The sequence below is a fragment of the Manacus candei genome, unplaced genomic scaffold (assembly GCF_025592945.1).
Source record: "Manacus candei isolate 608988 ecotype Guabito, Panama unplaced genomic scaffold, ASM2559294v1 h1tg000050l, whole genome shotgun sequence".
Classification (NCBI taxonomy): Eukaryota; Metazoa; Chordata; class Aves; order Passeriformes; family Pipridae; genus Manacus; species Manacus candei.
Window position 1 is genome coordinate 21,672,421 of NW_026138098.1, and position 24,220 is coordinate 21,696,640.

At 45.3% G+C, this 24,220-nt stretch overlaps 2 protein-coding genes across 9 annotated transcripts in view; one reads left to right on the plus strand and one right to left on the minus strand.

The window, feature by feature from the left end:
• ZSWIM8 (zinc finger SWIM-type containing 8) overlaps positions 1-1,075 on the plus strand; it is a 57,256-nt gene extending 56,181 nt beyond the window's left edge. For both annotated transcript variants that reach the window (XM_051800747.1, XM_051800748.1), the window contains one exon: positions 46-1,075. In XM_051800747.1, the coding sequence (XP_051656707.1) occupies positions 46-249 (204 nt within the window). In that variant the 3' untranslated portion in view covers positions 250-1,075. The remainder of the gene's footprint in view (positions 1-45) is intronic.
• A 4,565-nt stretch (positions 1,076-5,640) lies between these two features.
• Positions 5,641-24,220, minus strand: part of NDST2 (N-deacetylase and N-sulfotransferase 2) — a 127,426-nt gene continuing 108,846 nt past the window's right edge. For all 7 annotated transcript variants that reach the window (XM_051800874.1, XM_051800879.1, XM_051800880.1 and 4 more), the window contains exons 4-15: positions 20,898-20,985; positions 20,527-20,681; positions 18,868-19,053; positions 18,329-18,457; positions 14,537-14,719; positions 13,668-13,764; positions 12,332-12,455; positions 10,803-10,977; positions 10,424-10,594; positions 9,226-9,335; positions 7,718-7,820; positions 5,641-7,565 (exon numbers count right to left, since the gene is read on the minus strand). In XM_051800874.1, the coding sequence (XP_051656834.1) occupies positions 7,440-7,565; positions 7,718-7,820; positions 9,226-9,335; positions 10,424-10,594; positions 10,803-10,977; positions 12,332-12,455; positions 13,668-13,764; positions 14,537-14,719; positions 18,329-18,457; positions 18,868-19,053; positions 20,527-20,681; positions 20,898-20,985 (1,647 nt within the window). In that variant the 3' untranslated portion in view covers positions 5,641-7,439. The remainder of the gene's footprint in view (positions 7,566-7,717; positions 7,821-9,225; positions 9,336-10,423; positions 10,595-10,802; positions 10,978-12,331; positions 12,456-13,667; positions 13,765-14,536; positions 14,720-18,328; positions 18,458-18,867; positions 19,054-20,526; positions 20,682-20,897; positions 20,986-24,220) is intronic.

Below are 24,220 nucleotides of genomic sequence, written 5' to 3' on the forward strand. Positions count from 1 at the left end.
AGTGGTGAGCAAATACCTTAAGGCTCTTTCCCTGTTCCCATCCAGTACATCCATCACCGGGCGATCCATCTCACTCCAGCTGACTACGATGACTTTGTGAATGCCATCCGCAGCGCCAGAAGCGCCTTCTGCCTGACTCCTATGGGCATGATGCAGTTTAATGATATTATCCAGAACCTAAAGCGCAGCAAGCAGACGAAGGACCTGTGGCAAAGAGTCTCTCTGGAAATGACCACCTTCTCACCGTGACATCAGGCGGAGCTCCACGGACACACAACCCTTTGCCCAACATAGTTGTAGTTCCATTTACACCATCCTTCCTTCTGGTGTCTTTTTTATTTTAGTTCTAACTTGTTGGAAACCACTGATCTGATGTATTTATACCATGACATTCCTCTCCAGCACTGTTGCGTGTTGGCGCTCTGCTTTGCTCGCTCTTCCTCCTCCTTTTCAGTGGGCTGCAGGCTTCAGAAGCATCAGGAAATGAGAAGGAAGTTGAGCTGGCTGCCCTGTGGTGTAGTCACTGCTTTTTTCCCTGAGCCCCAGGAGGCTGTCCTGCGAGCAGTTTGCAGTGTGATTGCGCACATGTTAGAGGGGTTGGGGATTCTGTCTTAAATATTTATTTTGGCATTTATAAATATGTAAACTTTTTTTTTTTTGTATGGGCTTCTCTTACTCCACACACCATTTCCTGTTGGGAGTGGCTGGGACTGCTGTGCACAGTGAGTGCTTCCTCCATCCCTTTCAGCAACTCCTGCTGAGGGAAGCTGAGGCTGGAGTAGCAGGGCCAGGGCCACCTCGGCGGCTTTCTGCAGCAGCAGCTGAGGGCAGAGGCTGGAGCTTGGGCAGTCAGTCCATGACTGCGCTGAGCTGCCTGGAGACTGCCAGAAGTGCTTGGGCTCTTTCTCAGGAGTGTCCCTCACTGGGCACTGCTGGCTCATAGAATGTTTTGATCCTGGTTGTTACAAATTGTACAATCCTGTTTCTTTTGGCTGGGGTATTACTCTCCTGTAATCAGTTTCTTATCCCTCGTCTCTTCTCGTTTCCTGATTAAACACTCGTTTTCTTAGACTGACTCTCTCTTCTCTCTGCTATGATGTTGACAGTCTGATGGAGCTGGCCGGCTGTGTGCCAATGGGAGCTCTTGTGTGCCCTGGTAGATAGCTGCCTTGCCTTGGGGAACAGCAATCCAGCACAAAGCAGGAGGCCAGAGCTTTTACACAAGCTCGGAGCCGAAGGTTTCTTGCCTGGTACTTTTCTGAGAACAGCGTGCCTCTGCAGAGACTGAGGTATGTGTGGACTGGGTTGTTGATGACTGTCAAGAGAGTTGGTAGTAAGCCTGGGATGTTCTGCCTACAGTTCTGTCAGTCACTATGTTCCTTTTCTATTCTTGACACCATTAATGTGTGATAATGCAGAGCTGTGTATTTCCAAAGTATCAAGCAAAACAGCAGCTGCCCCTCCTTGATGTAATTGTTAAAGAAGGTGAGTGGTTTGCTCCCATGTGTTTAGAGAGATACTTGGTGGACTATGAAAGATATCCAATAGGGACAGCATTGCAGAAAATTAAATTTAGAAAGCTGAAGTGTACAAGCACATAAATTTCAGGGCTTTTACAACTGAAAGGCAGATAATCATGGATGTTAAGAAGCCAGTTTCTCAGCAGTAATATATTTTGCTTCTTACTTGGGTTTAGTCAATGACAATCGGAAGGGTTTTGTTTCTGCAAGTTAGAATTATGTGCCTGTTTGTATTTAATATTTTCAATGATACTCTTAAAAAATAAACAAGGTAACCCCTAAGCACAGGGCAAAACAGATGAACCAGGCTCCTTTGGTTTGACTTTGTATACTGCACAGGCCAGAGAATATTACTGAGGTTCCTCTACTTCTGATTCTGCAACAGTAACTATTTATAAAGATCTCCTTACAGCCTCTTGTATTCCTCCATAAAGTGTCTAGCTACATGCTAATTATAAATGCAGATGTTCGTAATAATGTGTTAAGCTTCCTGTGATTGGGCAAAACTTCTGGATCTGACTGGAGAGCACAGCCTTATGTCTGGAAGGTTTGGGTTCCTAGAACACTTTCTGTGCTCTCTGGTTCTTGCATGTTCAGAACTGCAAAAGGAGCTCGAAAAAAGTGAGTTGTCTAATAAAGTCTAATCTTTTCCTTTCTACTGCTATAGGAGAAAATCTGTGGAAGAGAAGGGAGCATCTTTTAGAAGGCAGGATGCAGAAGGGAAATGGGCAAAAGAGCTGAACGTTAAGTATCAGGAGCAGAAGTGATTGCAGTAAGGATTTGGACTGAATAGGGAAATGAAATCAGAGCCTTATCTGTGAAATCTATTAGAAGATTACATTTAGACCCTGAGCAGGCAAGTTTTCAGACTACTGTAATTATAAAACACCAGGAGAATGAGAGCACTATCACCAGTATCTTAGTTTTGGGAAAATACAGTGGAGCTGTTTACTCTGAGGTTAGAATGGACTTTGTCTGGAAGTGTACTTGCTTTCATTCTGTGTAGTTCTCATAAAGACCAAAAGAAATCACAATGCTCATTATCTCTCATTGTGCTCAAAACTTTCTCTCTTTGGTTATTTTACCCCCTCTAGTCCTCATACAGATTGCACTGCTTCCATATGAGGGACCTTATCAGGCTTGTCTTCCAGCAGCTGCAGAGCCCAATCAGAGGAAGAGCCAGGGAATGTCACCTCAAGTTGACATTGGCTGAACAAGCAGCTCGGTGGTATGAGTCACGGGTTGGTCATTTCAGAAGTTTCCAATTTTGTCTCTGAAAAAATTCATCAGAGTGAGCAGACAGAGATGGGAACTGTGTGGAGGTGCTGCGCTCTCATTTAGGTCTTCCAGAAGACACTTTCAGTTCTGGATCTCTGCATCTGTTAATTTTTTATTCCTGAGCCATGTCCCACAGAAATATTTCTGAGCAAGGACAGGAGAAAGTGAGAAAGGAAAAGATGCTTTTCCTTGCCATGTGGCTGGGAGGTTGTTGAGTTATTTTTCCTTTGTAAGAAATGGGATGAGCCCTGGTGGCCTGTTTAAACAAAAATTATTACCCACTGCAGTTTTGTTAGTTTGGTCACTGTTCCAGGAGTGGGAAAAAACACAGGCTTAGAAATTCTGAAAAGATGTTTCAGTAGAAGACTTGTAAAAGAGGTTTCAGGCAACTCAAATTTCCTTTGCCTTTCAGTTAACCCATGTTTTTTCACTTTGATCTCTTAGCTGGTGTTAGACAGGGCTGGAGTGCACAGAACAGCCTTGAAACCCCAGTCAGTGGAAAAGGAGAAACCACTGAAGTATCCATGAAGGTTTTCACTGCCTCCTGGTAGAAGTCAACAGCTGTAACAACATGACATAAATTTGAAATAATTTTCTATAAGAGGTGGGAAAGTTGTATTTGTCTTATCTAGACATTAAAAGAGGGGCAGGATGTAATGGGGAAGATTATGTTCCAAAATGGAAAAGTGTCCTCAGTCTGCTACTAGTTCAAAAAGTTTTTTGAACTAAGGTGTAGAAAGTAAAAGGGTAGGTTGGGCCATGAGGACTTCTTAGCATTTGATGACCATGACTGTTGTACAATTATGCTTTTAAGCCTCACTCCTAGAATGAATGACTCTCAACTACAGTTTATTTAAAATATTTTGTGTTTTCTCTTTCTCTGCCTGAATTTAGCTGCCTTTGCCATGATTATATTGAAGGTGGGATCTTTTGATGGGTGGTTGTGGGTTTGTTTTTTTTTTTGGTTGGCATGTTCAGACCTGTTGGTTTGTCATTGCTTTTCTGGCCATGTTCCTATTGACTGCTGGAGCAAAATGATCAGCAAGGAATCAAAGGATGCTCTTTCCAGCTGAGTGTAAGGGCTGAAAAACAACAGGATGAGTTTAATTGAGGGGCTTGTTAGATTCATATCACGAGACTTTTGTGTGTCATTCTGCCTTTGAGGAGCTGCAGGCTTCTGCCAGGAATATATGCCTCTGCAGTGCTGTCATCAAGTGAAAATTGCAGTTTTCAGTGCTCAAGATTTTTGTGTAGAATGGATACGTGCTGCCACCTACAGAGAAATTCTCCAGTTCCCTTAGAAAGTCTTCACTCCAGAGTTGAGACTTGTACCAGTATTTCCTGTACCTAATAGAAGGAGGTAGCAGCCTACTTTTAAGTACCTTGCCAATTGAATTCCAGATGTCGTATGTGAGTACAAATTCCAAAGAGCTGTTGCCTATTATTGTTTTGCCAATTCTCACCTTTCATGCACCTGTCTTAGAATCATATGCCCTTCTGATCCCTAGGTCAAATTACTCCTTTTTAGTCTGATGCATAGGAAACTGACCCATTTAAAGAAATATTATTTTAATACATTTAAAAAAAAAAACTCCTTTAGATACTGTTTTGTGCTTAGCATTTTCCTTGTCTTAGAAGAGAACTGCTTACCATAAAGTTCTGTTACTAAATGTTTAGGCAAGAAGAGGAGGTTTATTTCCACTACAGAAGTGTAAGGATCTGTAATGTTTAACTGCCTAATGGGTCAGTACCTATTAATCAGTCTCTCTCACTGAAAAAAAATGGGTTTATTGGGCTTTTTTGATATCAGAGATCTGCAGATATTATACAAGCTTCTCTTAGGGAGGCAGTGTTTGTTTCCACAGCTTTGAAGGTATGTCTGGAAAGATGGTAGCTGCTGCCCCAATGTGCTGTCAGGGAGAGGTAGCAGATTTGAAAAGGGTTCTTCATCAGGTAAGGACAATCCTATAGTTGGAGCTGACCACAGCAGGTGATTTGTTTGTCATTAACATAAGCAGTAAGAAGTAGCATAGCATAGAAATTAAGCAACTAGGGGGGAGGGAGCAGCCCTTTGCTGCCTGGAGTGCTGGACTAGCAACAGTATGCTAACACTGACATTTAGTGAGCCTCTCCCAACATTTATTCCTCATACCTTGTTTTTTTTTAGTGTTTAATTCTGTCTCCCCATAGATGTACCACAGTCTGAGGTAAAGGATGAAGTAATTGTGTAAGTAAGTGACAACCTACAATGGATTAAAAGCAGGAAAATGTTAAAGGGAGCAGCAGTAGCATTGGACCTGGGATCCCTCACCTTCTGTGGCAACATGTAAAAACAGCTGCCTTGCTGCATCTGTGGTTACTGGTGAAGTGCATGGAGAAGTGAGAGCTGTAAGACTGTTTTATAATGCTGTCACGACTGGGCCTATTTAAACAATGTTTTGGTTCCAGTTCCCTGTGAGGTTGTTTGTTTATTAGTGTAGAGCTGCTCATGGGCTGCTGGCCCAAGGCACACCTGAACAGAAGGGACAGAGCCAAGCTCTGCTATGGCAGGAATAGCAGCTGAAAACCACTGTAGTAGCCAGGGATGGCCTAAAAGTCACCACTGCTGCAAACCACTAAGAATGAGTCTCTAACTGCAGGCTGTGTGCTGTGCCAGCATCTGCAAGCCCACCAGTGCACTCACAAAGAGAGCAGCCTTAGGACACTGTTTCTGTGTTGTTTCAAAGGAAGTTAAACACCTTTGTTGCCCTCCCAAATATCAGCTCTAGGACCTGGATTAGGTTTTTCACTTTTTCTTACCCTTCTACAAGCTTAGGGTCCATGACATCACTCCAAATCATCACAGAGAAGAAAAATAAGTAGTACATTTATTGAATCTCCACTTACTACTATTTCTAGCCTTTATTCAGACACGTGCTCAGCTTCGAGAGCCAAGAATTTCTTCATTATCATTCAATGTGAATGATGCTATACATGAATCCAGTGCAGGAAGTTGGGCTTTTCTCTCTTAACAGGACTGAGAGAGCGGTTTCTAGTCTTTCCATCCTTTTTTTTGGCTGCACAAAATAACCCTTTCCAAGGGCACATGAAATAAAATACTATATTGCATACTATATACATTTACATACAATGGTAAATGCACCATTCATTCAGAAATACACAATACCTAAGGCTCAACGGAAAAGCTCAATTGAAGCACCTTCTCTCTGGGTAGGAGAAAAGTAGCTCATGACACTGGAAGTTTCCATAACCTGTGTTCATGTGGATCCTGCCCCTCTGTTCTCCTGAACTGCAGCAATCTCCAAGGACCGCCTGTGCCGAGGAAGGGGGGACGATGGCCCACACCACTGCAGAAGCCCATGGCTCAGTGACAGAAAACATGTACAACCATGATGGAGGATTCCCTCTGAGAATAATTATCCAGCAACTGCAGGAGGCAGCAAAGCACCTTAGTGTACTTACTTGACCACATGCAGAAGTAGTAAACTGAACAGCGCCTTTTGGACATAGGAAACCACTTCTGGTGCAAAGCCTTCCCTTTATATCTGAACAATACCTACTTTTGACTGTTTTTTGCTTTTCTCCTTGGATTGTTGGACTGCAAGAAGATTTAAAAAAAGTGCTAGCTATTGGAATATGTGGTTGGGGCCCTGGAGTTGTTGGAAAGGGAAAAATGTTGCTTTTTTTTTTAGCTGACTGGACATGGGGAACTGAATTGTCTGCTTTCAGCTGTCTCATCAGCCTTATTTTACAATACCTGAGCTTTGCCTCCCCCAGCTGCTGTGCTGCACTGACACATGCCTCTAAAGTGCTCTAGGGGGACATTACTGCTCCTTGGTTATCTTTTGAAATGTGTGAAGTCCCTGCAGAGAAATACTTGTCACATTGCCACATGTGGCAACCTCTTCCTTAAGATAACAAAGCAATTCTGTGTCTGTCAATACCTGCAGCTTTGCCTTATCTCCCATTGCCATTGACCAGAGGCACTGGACACTGTCACACCCAAACTGCTGCAGGTAAGGAGAGGCAATCTTCCTTGTCTATCACAGCTGTCTCCCAGAAGGTGCAGTCCCCAACATCCACAGGCAGTGGCACTGTAAGCAATGGGCATGGTCACCGTGCTCTCCAGGGGGAGGAACAAGGCATTCTTGTACCTTGCTGTACCACATACGGATAGAATTTGGGGTTCACTGGACTAGATTCCCCTTTTATTAGGCTGCTGCTCTTTTCTCAGCAGTAGGCTCAATAGCTCACTCTGCAGTCTTTACTTCTGGGCTCAGAGGAGTAACACATTAACTCCAGCTAGTGCCGGTTTCATGGACTGAGAAAAGTAACTTAAACATACAGAAAGTGTTAACTCTGCTCTCTCCCCTGCTCAAAGTAGGGCAGGCATTCCAAATCTGTCCTGTAAATAAAAGTCAAATTGTAACACAGCATTAATACTCAAGAATGTGACTTGCACTCTATGCCCCAGGGCAGTGTCAGAGGCAGCAGCCCTTTCCAAGGGTCAGGAAAGGCTCCACATGCATATTCTCTGCTCCTGCTCATTTGTCCATTTGTTTTGGCTTGACAAGAGATGGCATCATAGCACACATTGGAGCACCACACATCCCAGTGGCACTGGGGGCAGGGGAGTCCCTCTCAGCTCCAGCTGGAGTTCTGCAGTTCCTCTCGGAGCCAGGTTGGAAGGGGCTGCCCAAGTCTGTTCATCAGCTTGGATAACTCAATGTTGTGCTCCCGGTAGAAGTCTCTTAGAAACAGCCGTGACTGTGTGGAAAAAACAGACCACGTTAGCATGAAAGAAAATGTTACCCTCAACACACATTCCATAGGTGATCAGGACAGATGGTAGGAAAATCCAGGTTGGTTTTCTGCAATGTTTCTACATCTCTTGCTGCCAAGAGATTTGAATTACTCACCAAGGAATCCATATCAGGGTATTTTCTTCCTTTACTCTTTCCTAGGCATTTAGTTTTTCCTCCATCTAGCAGCTGGCACCAAAATCCTTTTGCTTCATCAAATCTGAAAAGAACACTTGTCTTTAAAAGATTCAGCCACATGCCCAATTAACAGCAGCAGAAGTTAAGTAACTCTGTAGATATGCCCTATTTTAGTGATTTATTTGTGGTATTTTTTCCTTTTTTTTTTTTTTTAGCACTTGCCTGCTTTGACAAGAAATCATTACAAACATGACTCAGCTTTATGCAAATTTCAGAGGTAAAATGGTGTTACAACATTTGTTCATGGGGGGGGAGATAATAATCAATGTTTTAGTGTATGTAAATTCTTTTACATCGCCTCATTATAGTTGAGTATTCAAGAATCCCCCAGTTGTTTAAAGAGTCAAGTGTTTCTCTTCTTGCTAAAACACAGGTATAAGGCAATGCTGGGAAACACGTCTGGACCTGGTCTGGTCTGTCCCCTCGGTTGCCCAAAGGTGAGCTTGAGATATGAGCAAGTACCCTACCAAACCTGAGGCAAGCTGTCCAACACCATTTACTTTCTGCCTCTGGCTGAAGGGTACCAGCCAGTACCACTCCTGTACCACTACTCCATTTACCACCAGCACATGGGCTTCAGCAAGTAAAGCTCTCAGGTAACCTGACATTTCTCTAAATCTGCTCTCCCCTCCTTGGAAAACAGCTGCAGGAGGAGAACTGAACTGATTCTCCTCTACTGCAAAAGGAAAGGGTAACTGCTGTATGCCCCTGCTGCCTCCCCCACCAGCCTCAGCTAGCATAGTCTGTGATGGCAGAGATGATGTGAAAACACAGGTTTCAGCTGCAAAGAACAATATTCAGCATCTCCAGTGGGCTTGCAGAGTTTCCACTGAAGACTGGTATGGCCACAGTTCAGCTTCAACAGCACTTCATCTCTTCATATTAACTGTACTTGCACTGTGGGCAAGATCACAGTAACGGCTGAGTAATATCCTTTAACGTAGTAGCAGTGTTAGCCTCTCCTAACACTCCCTCAGATAGCCCTGGGCACCTGTCAAATCCATGTCTTCTGTAGTAACAGTCTCTACCTCAAAACTGTGCAGTGTGTCCCTAATTTCCATTTGGGTGAAGATACGAGCAGCTTGTCACACATTTTTTAACATACCTCCTACTTTCTGTCAGATATAGGTATAACACAAAGCATAAGGAGTGCTAATAATTCCCTGAAACCACGAGGACCAAATGGAAGAAACATCATAGTTACTACTGTGAGCAATTTCATGCTTCTCCATGACAGTGCCAAAAGCCACGCTTTCCCCTATAATTTCTGGAAAGACTAAGCTGTGATTCCAGTCTTGATACAGTGTCTCATACTATCTGAACCTAATTTTAGGTTAGGCACACCTCTGAAACCTTTGCAGGTCTTGTGGTCAGAGACAAAAAGTATTTTTTCAATCAAGAGCTTACGGGCTCAGAAAGCATCCTACCTGAGGGCCTGCGTGTAGTTGAAGAGCGGCGTAACTCCCAAGAACTTCTGGATGTTGTCCATTACAGAGGCAGGGTTGTGTCTCAGCTCCTGACCATCCACAATGAGAAGCTGAAAAGAGAGCAGCTGCCTGAGCCTCTGCCAGCTTGTGCTGACTGACACCTGTGAGCTCCCTGGATCTCTAACTGCCCCCAGCCTTCACACCTGTGAGTAAAGGCAGCCAAAGTCTGTCTGTTCTAGAACAACACAGTGGGGGGATGTGGCCCATTTGCTACCACAGATAGAGAAATTATGATCTGGGCCACAAGTACCATAAAACAATAGATCATGACAGGTCTTGCTTAATAAAGTTGTCTTTGGCCAAACCCTCTTTAACTAAGCACTAAGACCCAGCAGTAGCACGTACAGATTGTCTCTGGACACCTCGTGTACTTTTTAGATGTCAGGAGCCATTGTGCTAAGTATTCTTCTGTAACCTGTGATTATTCTCCTGTTACAGATATCACAGGCAATAACAAACATTTGTGCTAATAAATTACCTATTCCAAAGAACAGAATAGAGAAATAGTCACATGAACTGAAGACTGGAGGAAGGCAGGAGAGCCTGGCCCACACAAGAACAAGGATGATGTGTGTCATTCCTCACAGCAGTAACCTCCAGGAAGAGTAAGGCAAGGAGATACAAGCCCAAGAACGCTTTACCACGTCTCTTTTAGTCTTGGCAGATCTGTAATGAACAACTTAGGCTCTGCTGCTTTGGCAGAGAATAAGAGACTAAATGGGCATTATAAACCTGCTGGACTGAGAATAACTTCAGCAGCAGAAAGGAATTTGAAAAAAATATCCTAACTCACACTATATATGTATACATATATATATATATTAGTCTAAAAACTTCTTGGGAATTTAGAGGCAATAATGGTCAATACTGTTTATTAAATGCCATTTTGCAAATTTATACACTAAACAGAATCCTGACATCTCTGCAGTGAGCTCTCCTTTCTGCAGACAGCTAAAGGCTTCACAGCAATGAAACCACAGCAGGTAGCTAAAGACCTGGGCCTGAAGAGGGTCCCTGAGCTGCAGGCTGCCAAGAAGAAAGGAAGCAAGTGCTAACACTGATGTTCTTGCTGAACTTCTGAGTACTGTGGAGCTCTCTAGGAGGGCCCCAGGAGAGCCTCTGCTACCAAACCTCCTACCTGTCCTGAGGGGTAGTACGTGAGCCAGCGCTCCAGGTGTGTGGAGTACCAGCCAGGGAGCAGGCACCGGCTCTGCAGGTTGCGCAGTTCCTGAGGGGCCTGGGATTTCGCAGAGATCACTTGGTAGAAGGTGTAATTGAGCGCCACAGGGTCATTGTGAGCACGCTGGTGCTGAAAAACACAAGCTGAATTTAGGAACAGGAACACAATTCCACCTTTTCTATCTCTGTGCAGACCCCCCTGACTCAGCACAGCTGCTCACAAATGCCTTTGTATGCCAACCTGTCCACACCCTGCAGGCAGCCTGCCTCCTCTATGGAAATGTCCCACCCCACTGGAATCTCTGGCCCCCACCCACAGAACAGTGCAGGGAAGTTACCTGATACCACGAATAGGCTCGGTCAGCAGGGTTGATCAGAACAGTAATGATTTTAGCTCGAGGCAGCAGGGCTGCACCACGTTTTGGTACCACCTCTGTGTCAAAGTAATTGGCACTCTTCTCAAACATGAAGTCTGTGCTGGCATTGGAGGGGATGGGAAAGAATTCCATGTACCTGCCGAACAGATGGGATGCTGGTGAGTAGCATGGCCAACAAAGAAATGGCACCAACCCCACAATGCCCTCACTCCTCTTGAACTGACACAGTTTGCAACACAACTGCACCTCCCCAGTAATACCATGAATGGGCAAACGGGTGCAGAGTTGGCAGAGGTGTGACTTGGTGGCACACGACATAGAAAGTTGGGAGATGATAAAAAGGTAAGGAAGTATTTTGCTGAGAGTGTGTTCCCCAAGTCCTTAGGCAGTGGAAAGAAAAAACTTGGGGGTAAGGAACCAGTTGCAAGCTCTACTAGAAAAGACTTTTGTCCAAGAATAAGGTCAGAATCATCTGCCTGCTCTGCCACTGACAACTTGTTTAAACCTGTCTAAATCCTATGTCTTTTTGTACCTCAGTCCATAGCTGAGATGCAGGGTGAAGAGCTTTGCCTCACAGAAGCTTGTTGAATTAGTAATGTGGAAACTGTAAGAAATTTGAGTAACTGTAGGGTAGAGCGTAGTAAGGGGGCAGGGGACTGTAAAGCACTGGAAGACTGGTCTCTGCTCAAATTTAAGCTGTACAACTAAACGCCAAGATCCTCCTCTTGCATGTGATAGTGCTTTACTCCTGTGAGCTTTGCTCAAGTACCAACCACCTCCCAGTATCTTTGAAACAGTCCTCTAAATGATCAGAGAAGAAAACCCTCCCACAGGCAAAGAAATCCCACGGCAGAATGCCTTACTGCCACATAGCTGTCCCTCAGAGCCTCTCATGAGGGAGGGCAGTGCCGTGGTCAACCAAAGCTAATGCTTTGAGCAAGAAACAGCTTTAAACTTTCTCTGCCTGGAAACACAGTGGCATAATAGTGCCACAGTGACAGTAGAACTTCCCTGTCAGGTGCAAACACTTTATCATAAAAAAGACAAGGTATGCACATGGACACTGGGAGCCAGTGCAGGGAACACAGTGGCAGCTGTAAGTCTCAAGGACCCAGAACAACGGTAGGGGTTGTTCTGTATTAGGTGTTTTAACTCTGAAACCATGAAGAACTTTTTAATGAGAACACAGCTGTCTGTTTTGCATGTCAAAGTAAAAGTAAATTCATGACAGCAGTACATTCAACAAGGACTTGCTGAATTTTTAAAGCTAAATCATGCCTACAACTCTCCTGTTGAACAGTCAGTAAAATCAGAAACTACACAGCTGGGTTAGAAGGAAAAGAGAGAATGTGCACTGAGCAATAGCAAGGAAAACAGCTGTTTAGAGATAGAGAAGCTGCTAAGGGGGCTGAGGTGAAAATACAGAGAGACTCAGGGGAACACAACATGAGTGCACCTTATCACAGAAGAACACATGTCAGGTTTCTTACCAATCGATTCCTTTATGATAGTTGGGGCCATTAAAAAACTGGATCTCCTCAAAGGTGGATGGACTTGGGAAGTTACTGGTGACAGCTGGATGCATGGTCAAGAAGAAGTGCACAGCTGTTGTGCCTGCAACAGGAACCAGTTAAAGGGACCTGGCTCACATATAACACTTGGCTGAATGAACAGCTTTACTTCACTGCAAAAAACAGTTCCCAGATGGGCACACTCCTATCCTGCGTGGCTAACCCACCCCTTAACTCATGCAGGTTACAACAGCAGTGGCACCAAGCACTCTGGGATTGAACTTGCCTGAGCAGTTCAGTCCCACATTTCAGCTCATGCAGCTCATTTAAGTCACCTCCTTAGCATGACAGCTGCCACCCACATTAGCTACCCCCATGCTGGCACAGCCACTGTCACGTGGCAGAACTCATACCTGCCAAACGGGAGGTGGCCTGGGCAGATGTGCTAGAGACAACATTAGTGTCCTTGGATGGGAACTCAGCTGGAGATGCCTTGGCCTGCCTGTGCTGTAATGTTTTCCCTTTGCCCCACCAAACCTGATGATCCTGATCAGCACACAGCTCAGCACACAGCTGTGGGCCTACAGCAGTTTTCTTACTGTGCCACTGCAAGCAGCTTGGGTCATGATAAACACACACCAACAGAGCCTCACAGTGACACAGCCAGGAGACAGCAGCTCGGCTGGGACAAGCTTCCTTCCAAGGCTGATCACCATTTGCTATGGATGCTTGGAGCCGCTGTTTCACCACACTACACAGACAGCCAAGGCTTGAAGACTTGGCTTTAGCTGAAGAGATTTTGCTCTCTTCAGCCTAGAAGGGACTCGTCAGTACAGTATATACAGCTGTGTCACTGCCAACCACAATGCCACAGCAGTTAAAAGGTGGTGACAGAGATCAGACAAAAGAGTTTCTCTCCCTCCCACCGACAGTGACATGGAGCATGCAGTGGGTACACAGATCTGTGGCAGTAAAAGCACTAGGGGACATTCACTGTAACCTTTGTTAAGCGTGTGCACTTAGTCCTGCTGACAGCTTATGTCTGTGATACACTAAGGTCACTGCTTCTCTGAGCTCACACGGAAAAGCCAAAACAAAACTCTGCAGGTAGGGGAAGCCAAGCACAATGCCAGAGTGGAAAGTACTGACAGACTTGCCAGATTTAGGTTAGAACACATCTGAGATTGTCTGAAATGTCCTCTGCGGCCATTTGGCAGCTTGCACAAAGGGCAGCCATACAGATCTATGGCATGGACATTTCCAACTCTCCTTTTTGGAAGTTGCAGTCTGTCTTCAGATAAAGCATACACATTACCAGTTTTTTGAGGTCCCACGATGAGGAACTTGGGGAGTCGATCACATGTTTTCTCTTTGGACCAGATATCCTTGTGCCTTTTATCATCACAGGGATTCTGTAGCACAAGAGATGAGATTAAGCATTACCACAGGAGGTAATGGCAAGGGGAGGAAAAGCTGGAAGGGCCAATCCTCTCGGGAAAATGCTATTAGCATATGAAGAACGCTTCAGAGCCACACTGCTGTTCTGCCAGGCATTAAAGAGGTGTTAAGTAAAAACATGGGGACCATTTTCAAAAGCTCCAGAGTGACATTAGAGCCAAAGTCTCTCTGAGAGTGATAACTACAGGCCTTGCCCTATGTAGCCATACTGGGCTGGGCCACCGTGTTAGTGCACCTCAGCATCTGTGAACTTCTGGCAGACAGACAACTCTATCACCTTCAGTTAATTTCATCTGCTCATTACCATGCAAAGAGCTGCTGCACTGGGATAAAATGGAATAAGCATGTTTTTATTTAATGAACATGAATTCTGCAGTGTGAAATTACTTTCAGATTAATCACATTAACATGCCTGTGAAGTCCTCCAGCACCAAACAGGATTCTTCCTCACATACTTTACACACTTTTCACAGCAGCTTGCCCTAATACAAGCCCTTTAATGACCCAGGCACGTATGACAGTCATCCTTGTCCCCAAGCTCACATCACGATTGTGACCTACTGCTCCTACCCCCCTTCTGTTCCACCTTGCAATTTGCCTCACACAGCCCGAAGCCACAATGGTTAAACCTAAAAGCTTTATGCTTTACCCTGCTGTGCTCTGGATCAGCAGTTTAAATGTGGGATACACCTCTTCAAACACCAGCAGTTAAATCTGCCTTCTCACCTGCCACAAGGGATTCTTCTCCTGGGGAAAGATTTCAAAGTACTTTTTTGCAAGTTGGACCGGAGGCAATGTTTGCAGGCGAAGGTTGGTCCAACACTGCACAAACTTGACCAGGCTCTCAAAAGTGTACAGTCCTAGACGGTCATTCCCATAGTTGGACAGGTGGGTCATGAAGATGCTTATCTGAAAATAGGAAAGACATGGGCTACTAGTAAATCAGGTAACAGAAGCATTTCCTCCTAGCTTGATTCCACGGTCACAAAGAGGCTGTTCACAACTCAGACTGCCGTGACTGTCTTGGTTGACAAGTGTCCATCTGCCAGGATACAGCAATGCCTTGAGGCAAAAGGAAAGAAACCTAGTACTTTCAAGACAGGAAGAGTTTGGGAGAGGAGGAACATAGACTTCTCAGTAACCCCTTGGAATGGTGTGTGTGGGAGGGTGTTAACAGAGCCCTGGATGCGAGTCCGGAACAGCTTCAAAATCCCATTCAAGTGGCTCTAGAACATTTAGGGGAACAAGGCTTGGTCAGTGACTCCCTTGCAAAGCCTCTTTCATGGGAAAACAGGAGCTTCCCTTCGTCTCCCCAGGGCACAGCCCGGGCAAGCTCTCAAGCTGCAGTCTGCTACAGCAGGGGAGCAGGCTGGGGAGGGGCACCATGCCATGGGGCAGGGCACAGGGGCACAGGGACAGTTGTCACCGGAGTTCTTCCTCAGCCCACAGCCTGTCACAGCTTTCATTCTCTTCCGAGTTGACATCTCAAGCGTAAAAGAACAACTGGTAATTGGCACTTCAGAATATGAACAGGTGTATGTGGGGATCTAAACGGGGACTGCAAAGAGACACTGCACTAGGATATTGTCCTAGAAACAGACACCAGCTGGTAAGTTTTAGCTCGCAAGAACCTTCAGCACAGGCAGCCCCTGAGAAATGTCCTGCCAAGCCCAAGGATGTTAATCCTTTGGCAAAGTGTCACTCAACAGCCATGGCAGCCGCCCCAGCACTGCAGTGCTCAGGAGCTTGTGTGCTATTTCTGCCTTGCCAAGCCATCTCTTCTCTCCAGCAGATACATTTCCCTCCTGTCAGTTTTTCACTATTTTAACTTTTGGATAAGAGTGCAAAGGACTGTTATCAGCTTGACTCTAGTGTGTGGGTTTGACAGATCCCATGGAATTCAGCATCCCAGTGCCCATAACACAACACTACTTTGCCAGACACAAACCACACCATGGCTGGAAGTTAGAAAAACAAAAACACTGAGGTCGGTGAAGGAATGACCACGTGGTTTATTTACCACTCCTCACACAGTGTCTGCCCAGTGCAGGGAGGGAAACCAACCGCAGTCACAGCAGGGGCACCCACTGCTGCACAGTTCTGGGTTCAATTCTGATGACACCAGGTAAGGGCAGGAGGCAATAACAGACTTCCCTGGCAGGGGGCAGGAATGGCTTTCCCACTCACAGTAGGGAAAGAGCAAAATGGGGAAGCAGGAGACAGATGGTCTTGGGATGAAGACGTTTGCTGGCACTCAGGAAGTCTGAATTCAGTTTTCTGCTCAGTGTCACCATGGACTAGTCTCAGCAAGACAAGAGATACTCTTTCTGCCTGAGCCATCCCCAAGACACTGTGAAACAAATTTAATCCTGTCTATATGGTGCTCACAACCCAGGGTCTTTGGGTAGGCAACAGAAAACAGTGGTAGGACTTTGGGACACATGGAAAGTAAGTGGAGTTAAAGATTTGTCACATTTGTCTGCCTGTGAGTTTTTCACTTCTGGTTTCCTATTGAGCTGACAAGAGAGGCCCTGCCAGACAGGCTCTGGCACCCACACTTCAAAGAGCAGCATGTGCTTGGTGCTGTTGTGTAAGAAGGATGTGCTAAATACAACACAGAGCAAAGGACAGAAAGATCTGTGTAACTGCAAGGCATGGTGGCAAAAGCACACATCTCATGTTGTATTTTGCCCCTTTCTGGGAGACATCAGGAAGGTTTTTTGACAGCAAAGGGTGGCTCATCCCTTTGACTAGCTAGTGAAATATGTAGAGGAAAAATTTGCTGCATGAAGAGTCTGGCTCACTGGCACAAACCAAGTACTGCAGCAGGGAGGACACAGGTCACCATCTGGGACCTCTTCAAGATTTCCAGAATGAAAAAAAGCCTGCATGTGATCCAGGTTGGCGACTGCATGTCAAGACTGACTGCATTTGGTAAAATGGCTCACACAGGTAATGTTGCCACCTGCAAACAGTCCCAAGCAACTGGATTTAGAAGAAGGAAAGACAAACTCAATTGATGAGCCATTTCCCTGTATTTCTGAGTGTGCAGTCACGTCCTGTAACACACTTGCACTGCTTAACAAGGCCTGGCAGCTTGCTCTGCCCCGTCACAGCTACTGCTGCCAAAACAGCTCTGAGCACTACTTCTGACATAAGTTACACTCAAGTGCCATCTCTCCCTCCCTCCCATCCACACCCACAGACCCCGGAGACTGGCTTGGAAATAACACCTCCCTCTTCTCCCCCTCCTTTCCACTGTCAGCATGCCATGATTTCCCTTCCTTCACACCGAGGAATAATGAGAGTAGAGGTCACAGAGAGCCCAGACAGAATACAGAGACAGGAGAGTATGAGGACCTCGCAATATGTAACAAGCAGCTGCGGGCACAGCAGTAAGCGGCCTGTGCAGTGTAAGCAGAAGTGTTTGTGAGAAGAGATCAGCCTGTCTGCTCAGGATCAACAGCTATTCTCCTTCTGACATCAGACCTTGTTCACCACTCAGAAGATCAAACATCTTCTGTTTGCACTGTGGAGTTAATCATACACATACAGGCTTGGAGATTCCTGCCTGTCTATATCCACTCAACAGGAGCTGGAAGCACCAAAAAGGACTGAAAGAGCCTGGTCCAAGTCTGCTTGCTACGGATCACTGCTGGGGCTGTGGGGTTGGCCAGCTTTCTTTCAGGTCCCTGAGATGGCTCTATCAGGAGGGGAGGAATGCAAGGTCTGAGTCACTGTGCAAACATGAGCAATGGAGAGGAGCTTAGAGCACAGTACTCTGCTCTGACAGAGAGAAATGCTACACTGCCAAAAGGAAGCAAAGTGTAAACATGGGAAGCATCTGAAGGTGCCTGAAAGTTTAAAAAAGTCACTATGAAGACCCAACAATAAGTCTGGCAAATAAGCTCATCCTGTACCAGAGCACAATTTTCCCATACTTTTCCTTGATCAGAGATTACTGCCAGTTGGTTATTATTGAAAAAGAAATCCCTGTGTTGGACCAATATCTCACAAAAAAGCCTTAATGTGACAGCTACAACACAATAAAAGAAAACAGAAATCGTTTCAAGCGTCTACATATTGAAAGAAAAGGGAGAACACCTCATAATGAAAGCCCAGCAAAAGCAATTATTGTGAACAAAACTCATCAGTAAGCCAGGGGAGAAGCCAATGGCAGCAGATGTGCATGGAACAGAAGGAGCATCTCACTTCTGATTCATGAAGATACAGCAGCCCAGGTGATACCCACTGTACCTTGGGCCATGCTCAGTGTGTCACCCTGGGTAGTTTCTACCTGCAGAGTGTTGCATTTGTCAACACTGGATACTGATGCTCCCTTGACAGTGTGTATAGCAAAGCAGCATTCCTTAGCAAGTACTGCCTTGGCCCCCTCTTTCACATCCTAGTCTCTGTGATGGTGATTATACTGAATCTCCAGTAAGATCTAGTCCTTTCCCATATCAGGCACATAGGCTGAGACAGCCATACACCAACTCCCCTTTCAGATGAACTTACTGGGTTCAGAAGCACCGTCAGGAAGAGTTCACCACCACGAATGCTCTTGTCCAACTCCTTTGAGCCACCAGGATATTCATTATAGAAGATAGTGTGAGTGAAAAGACCACAAGTCTGTCGAGGCAGAACCTGGCAATATCAGAAGAAAAGCAAAGTTAGACAAGAGGCAGATGCAGCAGAATCTACATGTGAATGAGTCAAAGCAGCACTTTGTGGACCAATATAAAGAGTAAGGGACTATGTCATGAATGGCATTGGTTCAGAGGACTCTTGCTATTCCTCCCAACCATTTAACTCATCACTGTGTGAAAAAGCCAGTGAGATCTCAGCCTAGTCTTGCTTGGCTTGGGTTTGCTCTCCATTCAGTACTGACCTCTGAATTGTTCCAAGAAACACAGAACTGGCTTTAGCCAAGTTTTTTTTCTTTGCTTCACTGTTTGGAAACACTGGTGATATTAAGATTAATGTCACTGACGCAGGTCACTAGAAGACCATTCCCTGGGCAGGAAAGTGGGCTGTGCTTGCCCAGCTGTGCTCACCATGATTCCATTATGGATGAATCCACGCCGGTACCGGGCAGGCCGTAGGTGTGGGTATTCCTCTGTGCTCGTTACTTGGATGTTCCAAACGGATTTCCATGCTTCATAGAGTTGTGTGTGGACAGGATAAACCCCAGAATGATGGGGGGCTACTGCATAGCCCAAGTCTGTGGGAATCCCATGCTCCTGGAAGCAGAATATGGAGCTTGATAATTTGGTATTTAACTAATAGCCTTAAAAAGGATCCGTGTTGGAGCAAGGTGACAGAATAACATGAAAACTCTCTGGGTTGGGAAACCTGAAATACTGCTTGTACTTCTTGTTTTATGCATCTGTACAAATATAAGGGCAGTTTTGTATCAACAAGGACATTCCACACTGGTAACAGCTGCAATAAGAATGGTCTTGCAGCTTGCAGGTGTGAAAAATCAGATTAATTCAGAATGCTCAGGTAAGGCTCCATGGTTACTACATACTAATCAATACTGTTAAGTGACATATCTCAGTCCCACAATGCCTAGATGTGAGTCACCAGAGAAGGAAAACAAAATTTCCTTAACTACTATAGAAGAAAGAAAGATGATGGCTGGGATCTGTACTGTCTCTAGCAATCCAAAGAAAAGCAGACACGGAGCAAGAGACTATTGAGGGTGAAGATACAGGGCATGGAGCTACACTAAAATGGCAGGAAATATCTGAATTTCTTGGGTTTTAATTCCACTATGTGGTTCTGGTAACAATATTAATGACAACAGCTCTACCCTGGTGGTGCACAATAAAACCAGGGCCCCTAAATGAAGCAATAACCTTCTCTCACTGCTGGCCTGCTTTATGTTAAATATGTGTAATTGTGTTCTGTGCTTTGTCTCACTTTGCAAAAGACTGCACTGTTACTTAACCAGTAAAAGGAGGAGCCTGAATTGTTTCTATAATGCTGTGACTGTGCTCTGAATTCCAGATCATTTCTAATCTGTGTGTGTCATGGGAACACAAGACAGCAGCCTGCTATTCCCAAGGGGATTACTATCAAGAAAACCCAAACTAGAGGTGAAGAGGACATTTCTTTTCAGAGAAACATGTACGCTATATTCAACTCTGGGCTGTAAGCATCAAACAGACATTGTTCCAGCAATGCAGGATGTTCAAGGCTTCCCCCTCCTCTGCCAAAACCCAGGGAATTTCCCCTGTACTTCCTAGATAAGTAACTTCCTTCAGCATTGTCTGGGAAGGCCAGAATATGCTGTTAGCACATAGCATTTTATACTACTGACCAGGTGACTTCCTTACAAAACCACACTGAATAAGGAAAAGAAAATGCCTTCTTACTGCCAGAGTTTGTAAATTAATTGGATTTGGATGGTAATGCTACAAGTTCACACCTCAGCAAACAAGCCCCTTGGGATTTGCACCCTGGAATGCTGTGGAGCTGCCCGGGGCCATGCAGGTGCCAGGAAACATTTCCCATTGCACAGGCAGGCACGAGAATGGTGCTGTCTTCAGGCAAGCAACAGGAGTCACACATCAATCTGAACTTTCAGAACTGGCTTTCTTAAATGCAGCTGAATTACTAGACTAGTGTTTGAGTTCAGTGGGGTCCAAACAGCTATTCCAGGAGAAGAATGTTTAAGGATTAGTACTGTAAAGTGCAATGCCTCTTACCACAGCAAATTGTTTGTTGAGCTTCATCTGTTCAGCCAGTACAGTGACATTATGGAAAAGATGAGGCTGCATGTGACTCCACATGTGAGGGAACCACCAGAACTCCTTCCTGTGTTTGAGCAGCATGTCATCCCCTTCGTCTTCCTCATCTGTACCTACAGAGAGCAGAAAAGAAAGTGCAAAAACAAAAGGCAGAAGAGGGGCTCAGCGTTTTAAAGCAGTGGCTAATCCCCTGAAATGCAGATTTGTTCCAAGGGAGAGTCATGCTCTCTCTGATGTATTACACACACACACACACACACAGAAATGTGGGGGCTGTACACAGGTGCTGGGATAACAGGGGCTGGGACAAACAGGTGCCAGGGGTTTACCTGTGTGGTAGAATTTCCCTGAGAAGCCCAGATTGAAGGTGAAATTTGGGACTAACGTTCTCAGCTTATTCTGGGTGCTCAGTAAAGCCTGTTTGAACAAAAGGAAAAAGATGTTCATATGCATGTTTTTTTTGCTCTATAACATTTCTCTGTGCTCTACTGGTGCCCAGTTCAGTCTGAAGAGGTATCAGAGGGCGTTGTTGCCCTAGGAGTGAAGCAGAGCAGAAAAGTGCTCCATATAGGGAATCTTTACTTGAAGTAATTCTGCTGTACTAAATTATGCCCCTTTAAAACCATAGTCAGATGATGCTCTCCAATGTGATGGACCCAGAGTATCTGTGATAAGGAAAAGGGACAGCAAATCTCACTCGCAAGCAACAGATCCTTTATGCTTTCCAGATTCAACCTCAATGCTCCCTTCCTCTCCCATGTTGGCTGGGACTTTGCTGTTGAACCTCTGCCCTTTTCAGTCTATGTGTTAATGAAAAAGATGGTGAGGCAGCACATGATGTACAGATGAAGGAAAAGAAGTCAACAGTATAATGAACAGTAACTAAGTGATCCAAAGGGAAGGGGCTTTTATTTGGAGAGGAAAAGTGGATTCTCAGAACTACCCATGCAGCAAGTCCTATCACAGCAGGGAGGTAGCCCCGGCTTTGTGTTCCCTTGAAAGTGACAAAACAGTTTTGTAGCAGGAAAGGTTTCCTGGATTTTGTGAAGAAAACTTGGGAAAGCCAACATTCACAGTCATCACATCTCCCAAAGGGTCTCTCGTGCTCACTTGTATCTGCATTAAATGTCCAAAGTAATTGCTACAGCCAAAGGGAAAGTGCCTCGTGCCACAAACCTCAAGGTCCAGCAGTGTACAGAGTAAGACAGCAGCCAGCCTTGACACAAAAAAAACTCCAACAAAACAAAAACCAAAAAAACCCCAGGGGCTCAGTGTGTCACAGACAAGTAAGACAAACTAATTCCAGTCAAATTTCTCTGCCAGAAAACAATAAAAAGAGAGAAGCTCTGAGATGCACACTCTGCTGCTACCTGGGTGCTTTGGGGAAAGTGCCAGCGGTGCAGGTCCCTATGGGAGAAGTTCTCAATCAAACAGGGAATGGGAGGAGAGCTGCTGGCAGGTGACAGACACAATCCTTGTCCAGGCTATCTAGATTTTAATAGCTTTTCTAAGAAAGCAATGGATCAGTGACTGCACCAAGGTGAAGGTGAAGATGCCTCAACAGCAGACTTGGGCTGGATGCAAATACACACAGGCAACTTGGCATGTAACTGGGGAAAGCTAGCAAACCGTACAGGGGAGATCTGCCTGCATCAGCTGCCCTTCCCCAGACCCATGGAGCACAAAATAGCATTGCAAGGTGCCTTCACATGGTTCACACTCCCATAGGAATTGTTTAGGTGCACCACTCCCTCAGAGGGGAAAGGGCACTCACAAAGGCAGACTCTCATTCCATGGAGGAGCCTTGACATCTACCACTTACAGATGACCTCAAAAATCACTGCTGTGATTTGATACATACACCAATGTATCAGAACAGTGCTGACCAAACACTAGCCATCATATTAATTTAAAAATGACTTTTGTAGTTTACTTCAATCACCCATTCACCGCAAATGTATCTTAGAGCAAAGAAGCTGAGTGGTTTTATTCCCAAGGCAAGCAGTCCATGACCATGACAAGGTGGGAAGATCAGACAGATTTTGTCTGCAGTCCTGCAGGAAAGTCTCAGTGCTCTCTCCCAGGGAACCAAGCTTTCACACTTTTCCCTACAGACACACTTAATTGCCCGTTCCTCATTCCCACAACCACACAACAGTGACACCAAATGCAGCCTGGGATAAATTTCAAAGGTTCTGGTTCTTCCATGGCCATATGCTTACCACATCCTTACCTCCATCTCCCACAAAGAACGGTATTTTGAGAAATGTAAGGCACGTGACATGTCCAGAACCTATCATAAACACAGGCAGCGCTTTTGAAAGGTGATGTGCCAGCAGCACTGATGGCTGAGGCCTCCTTTGTACAAGATCCAGCACTGGCAACAGGAGGTCAAGATCCCATTACATAGAGAGACACAGGGACTCACCCTACACATTGGGGAGCACAGACTAAGAGCTGTGCATCTCTCTACAGAGAGGCATCTGTCTGCCCACCTTGAGCACAGAATTGCTTCAAATTTGGGACCAGCACCTTGAACATGTCACCCAGTAACTTAAACAGGAAAGTGCCACTTTCTTTTCTTTCTCCAGAGCTGTCCCAAGCCTCACCACTTCTCTCTGTTGCCCAGAAAGGCACATCCAGTTCCCTAAGCTAGGGTAGAAAAGAGGAGGAAGGAAAGACAGCGGTTAAGAGGCTTAGCATTCCTCTGCATGGAAAGAGATTTACAGCCTGGCTGGGGTTACCATGACGACACATCTGTCTGATAATAAATCCCAAAAAGCCCTGCTCCAGCAGGCTGCAATCCTTTGTGTCCAGGGAGGGACCAGAGAGGTACTCTGGGGGTCACAGAAATTCAGAGACTACGGGGCCCTACGGAGTCCTGCTTTCCTGGCAGGTTTATTGCTAACTGTGTGCCATCCCTCTGCTGATGCTGCATCCTTGTCACAGCCACACCCGTAAGGTAGCATGGCGTAGGTTTGAAGAAATGTCTTTCCCCTGAAAAGGATAAAAGAGACTAAGATGCCAGGAAAAGTATTTGGACATTTGTTTCAACAAATAATGCACTCCATGTTTCCTAGAACATGGGTTAAAGAGATCTGTGAGCTGTAGTAAGGTGCAACAAAACAGGTGTGGGAAGGGGCTGGAAGGTGGCACTTTTCTCTGCACTCTGTTTCTCTTCCATAAAGTAGGATGAATATGATAGCACTAATAATATCTTACAGGTGATTCAAGTGGCATTTCATTTATATCCATAATGTGCTATGAGATTGCCCCTCCAATCCAAGTATCTCCGTTTCACATTTTTACAATATTTTTTTATATCCGTTTTTACATTTTATTATTATCTTTTATTTCAAAAATCTTTCCAAGATGCAAGCCAGCACACTAGCTAGCCAGAAAGGCTCCTACCCCAGCTAAGCTCCATGCTAGAAGCTCTTCAAGGCTCACCCCAGCAAGGAACAGATGGGGTCTCCAAAGAGATGCTGAGCACTGCCCACCAGAACTCTTAAGCCACATCAAGGCCAGACCTGCTTCACGCTTGTCACAGTCTATCAGAGAACATCCACTGCAACACACGACCTGTATTTTTGGAGGCCTTTAGTTCTTCACTGGGGCAGCCATACTGCAGGCCCAAGTGACAGAAAACTAC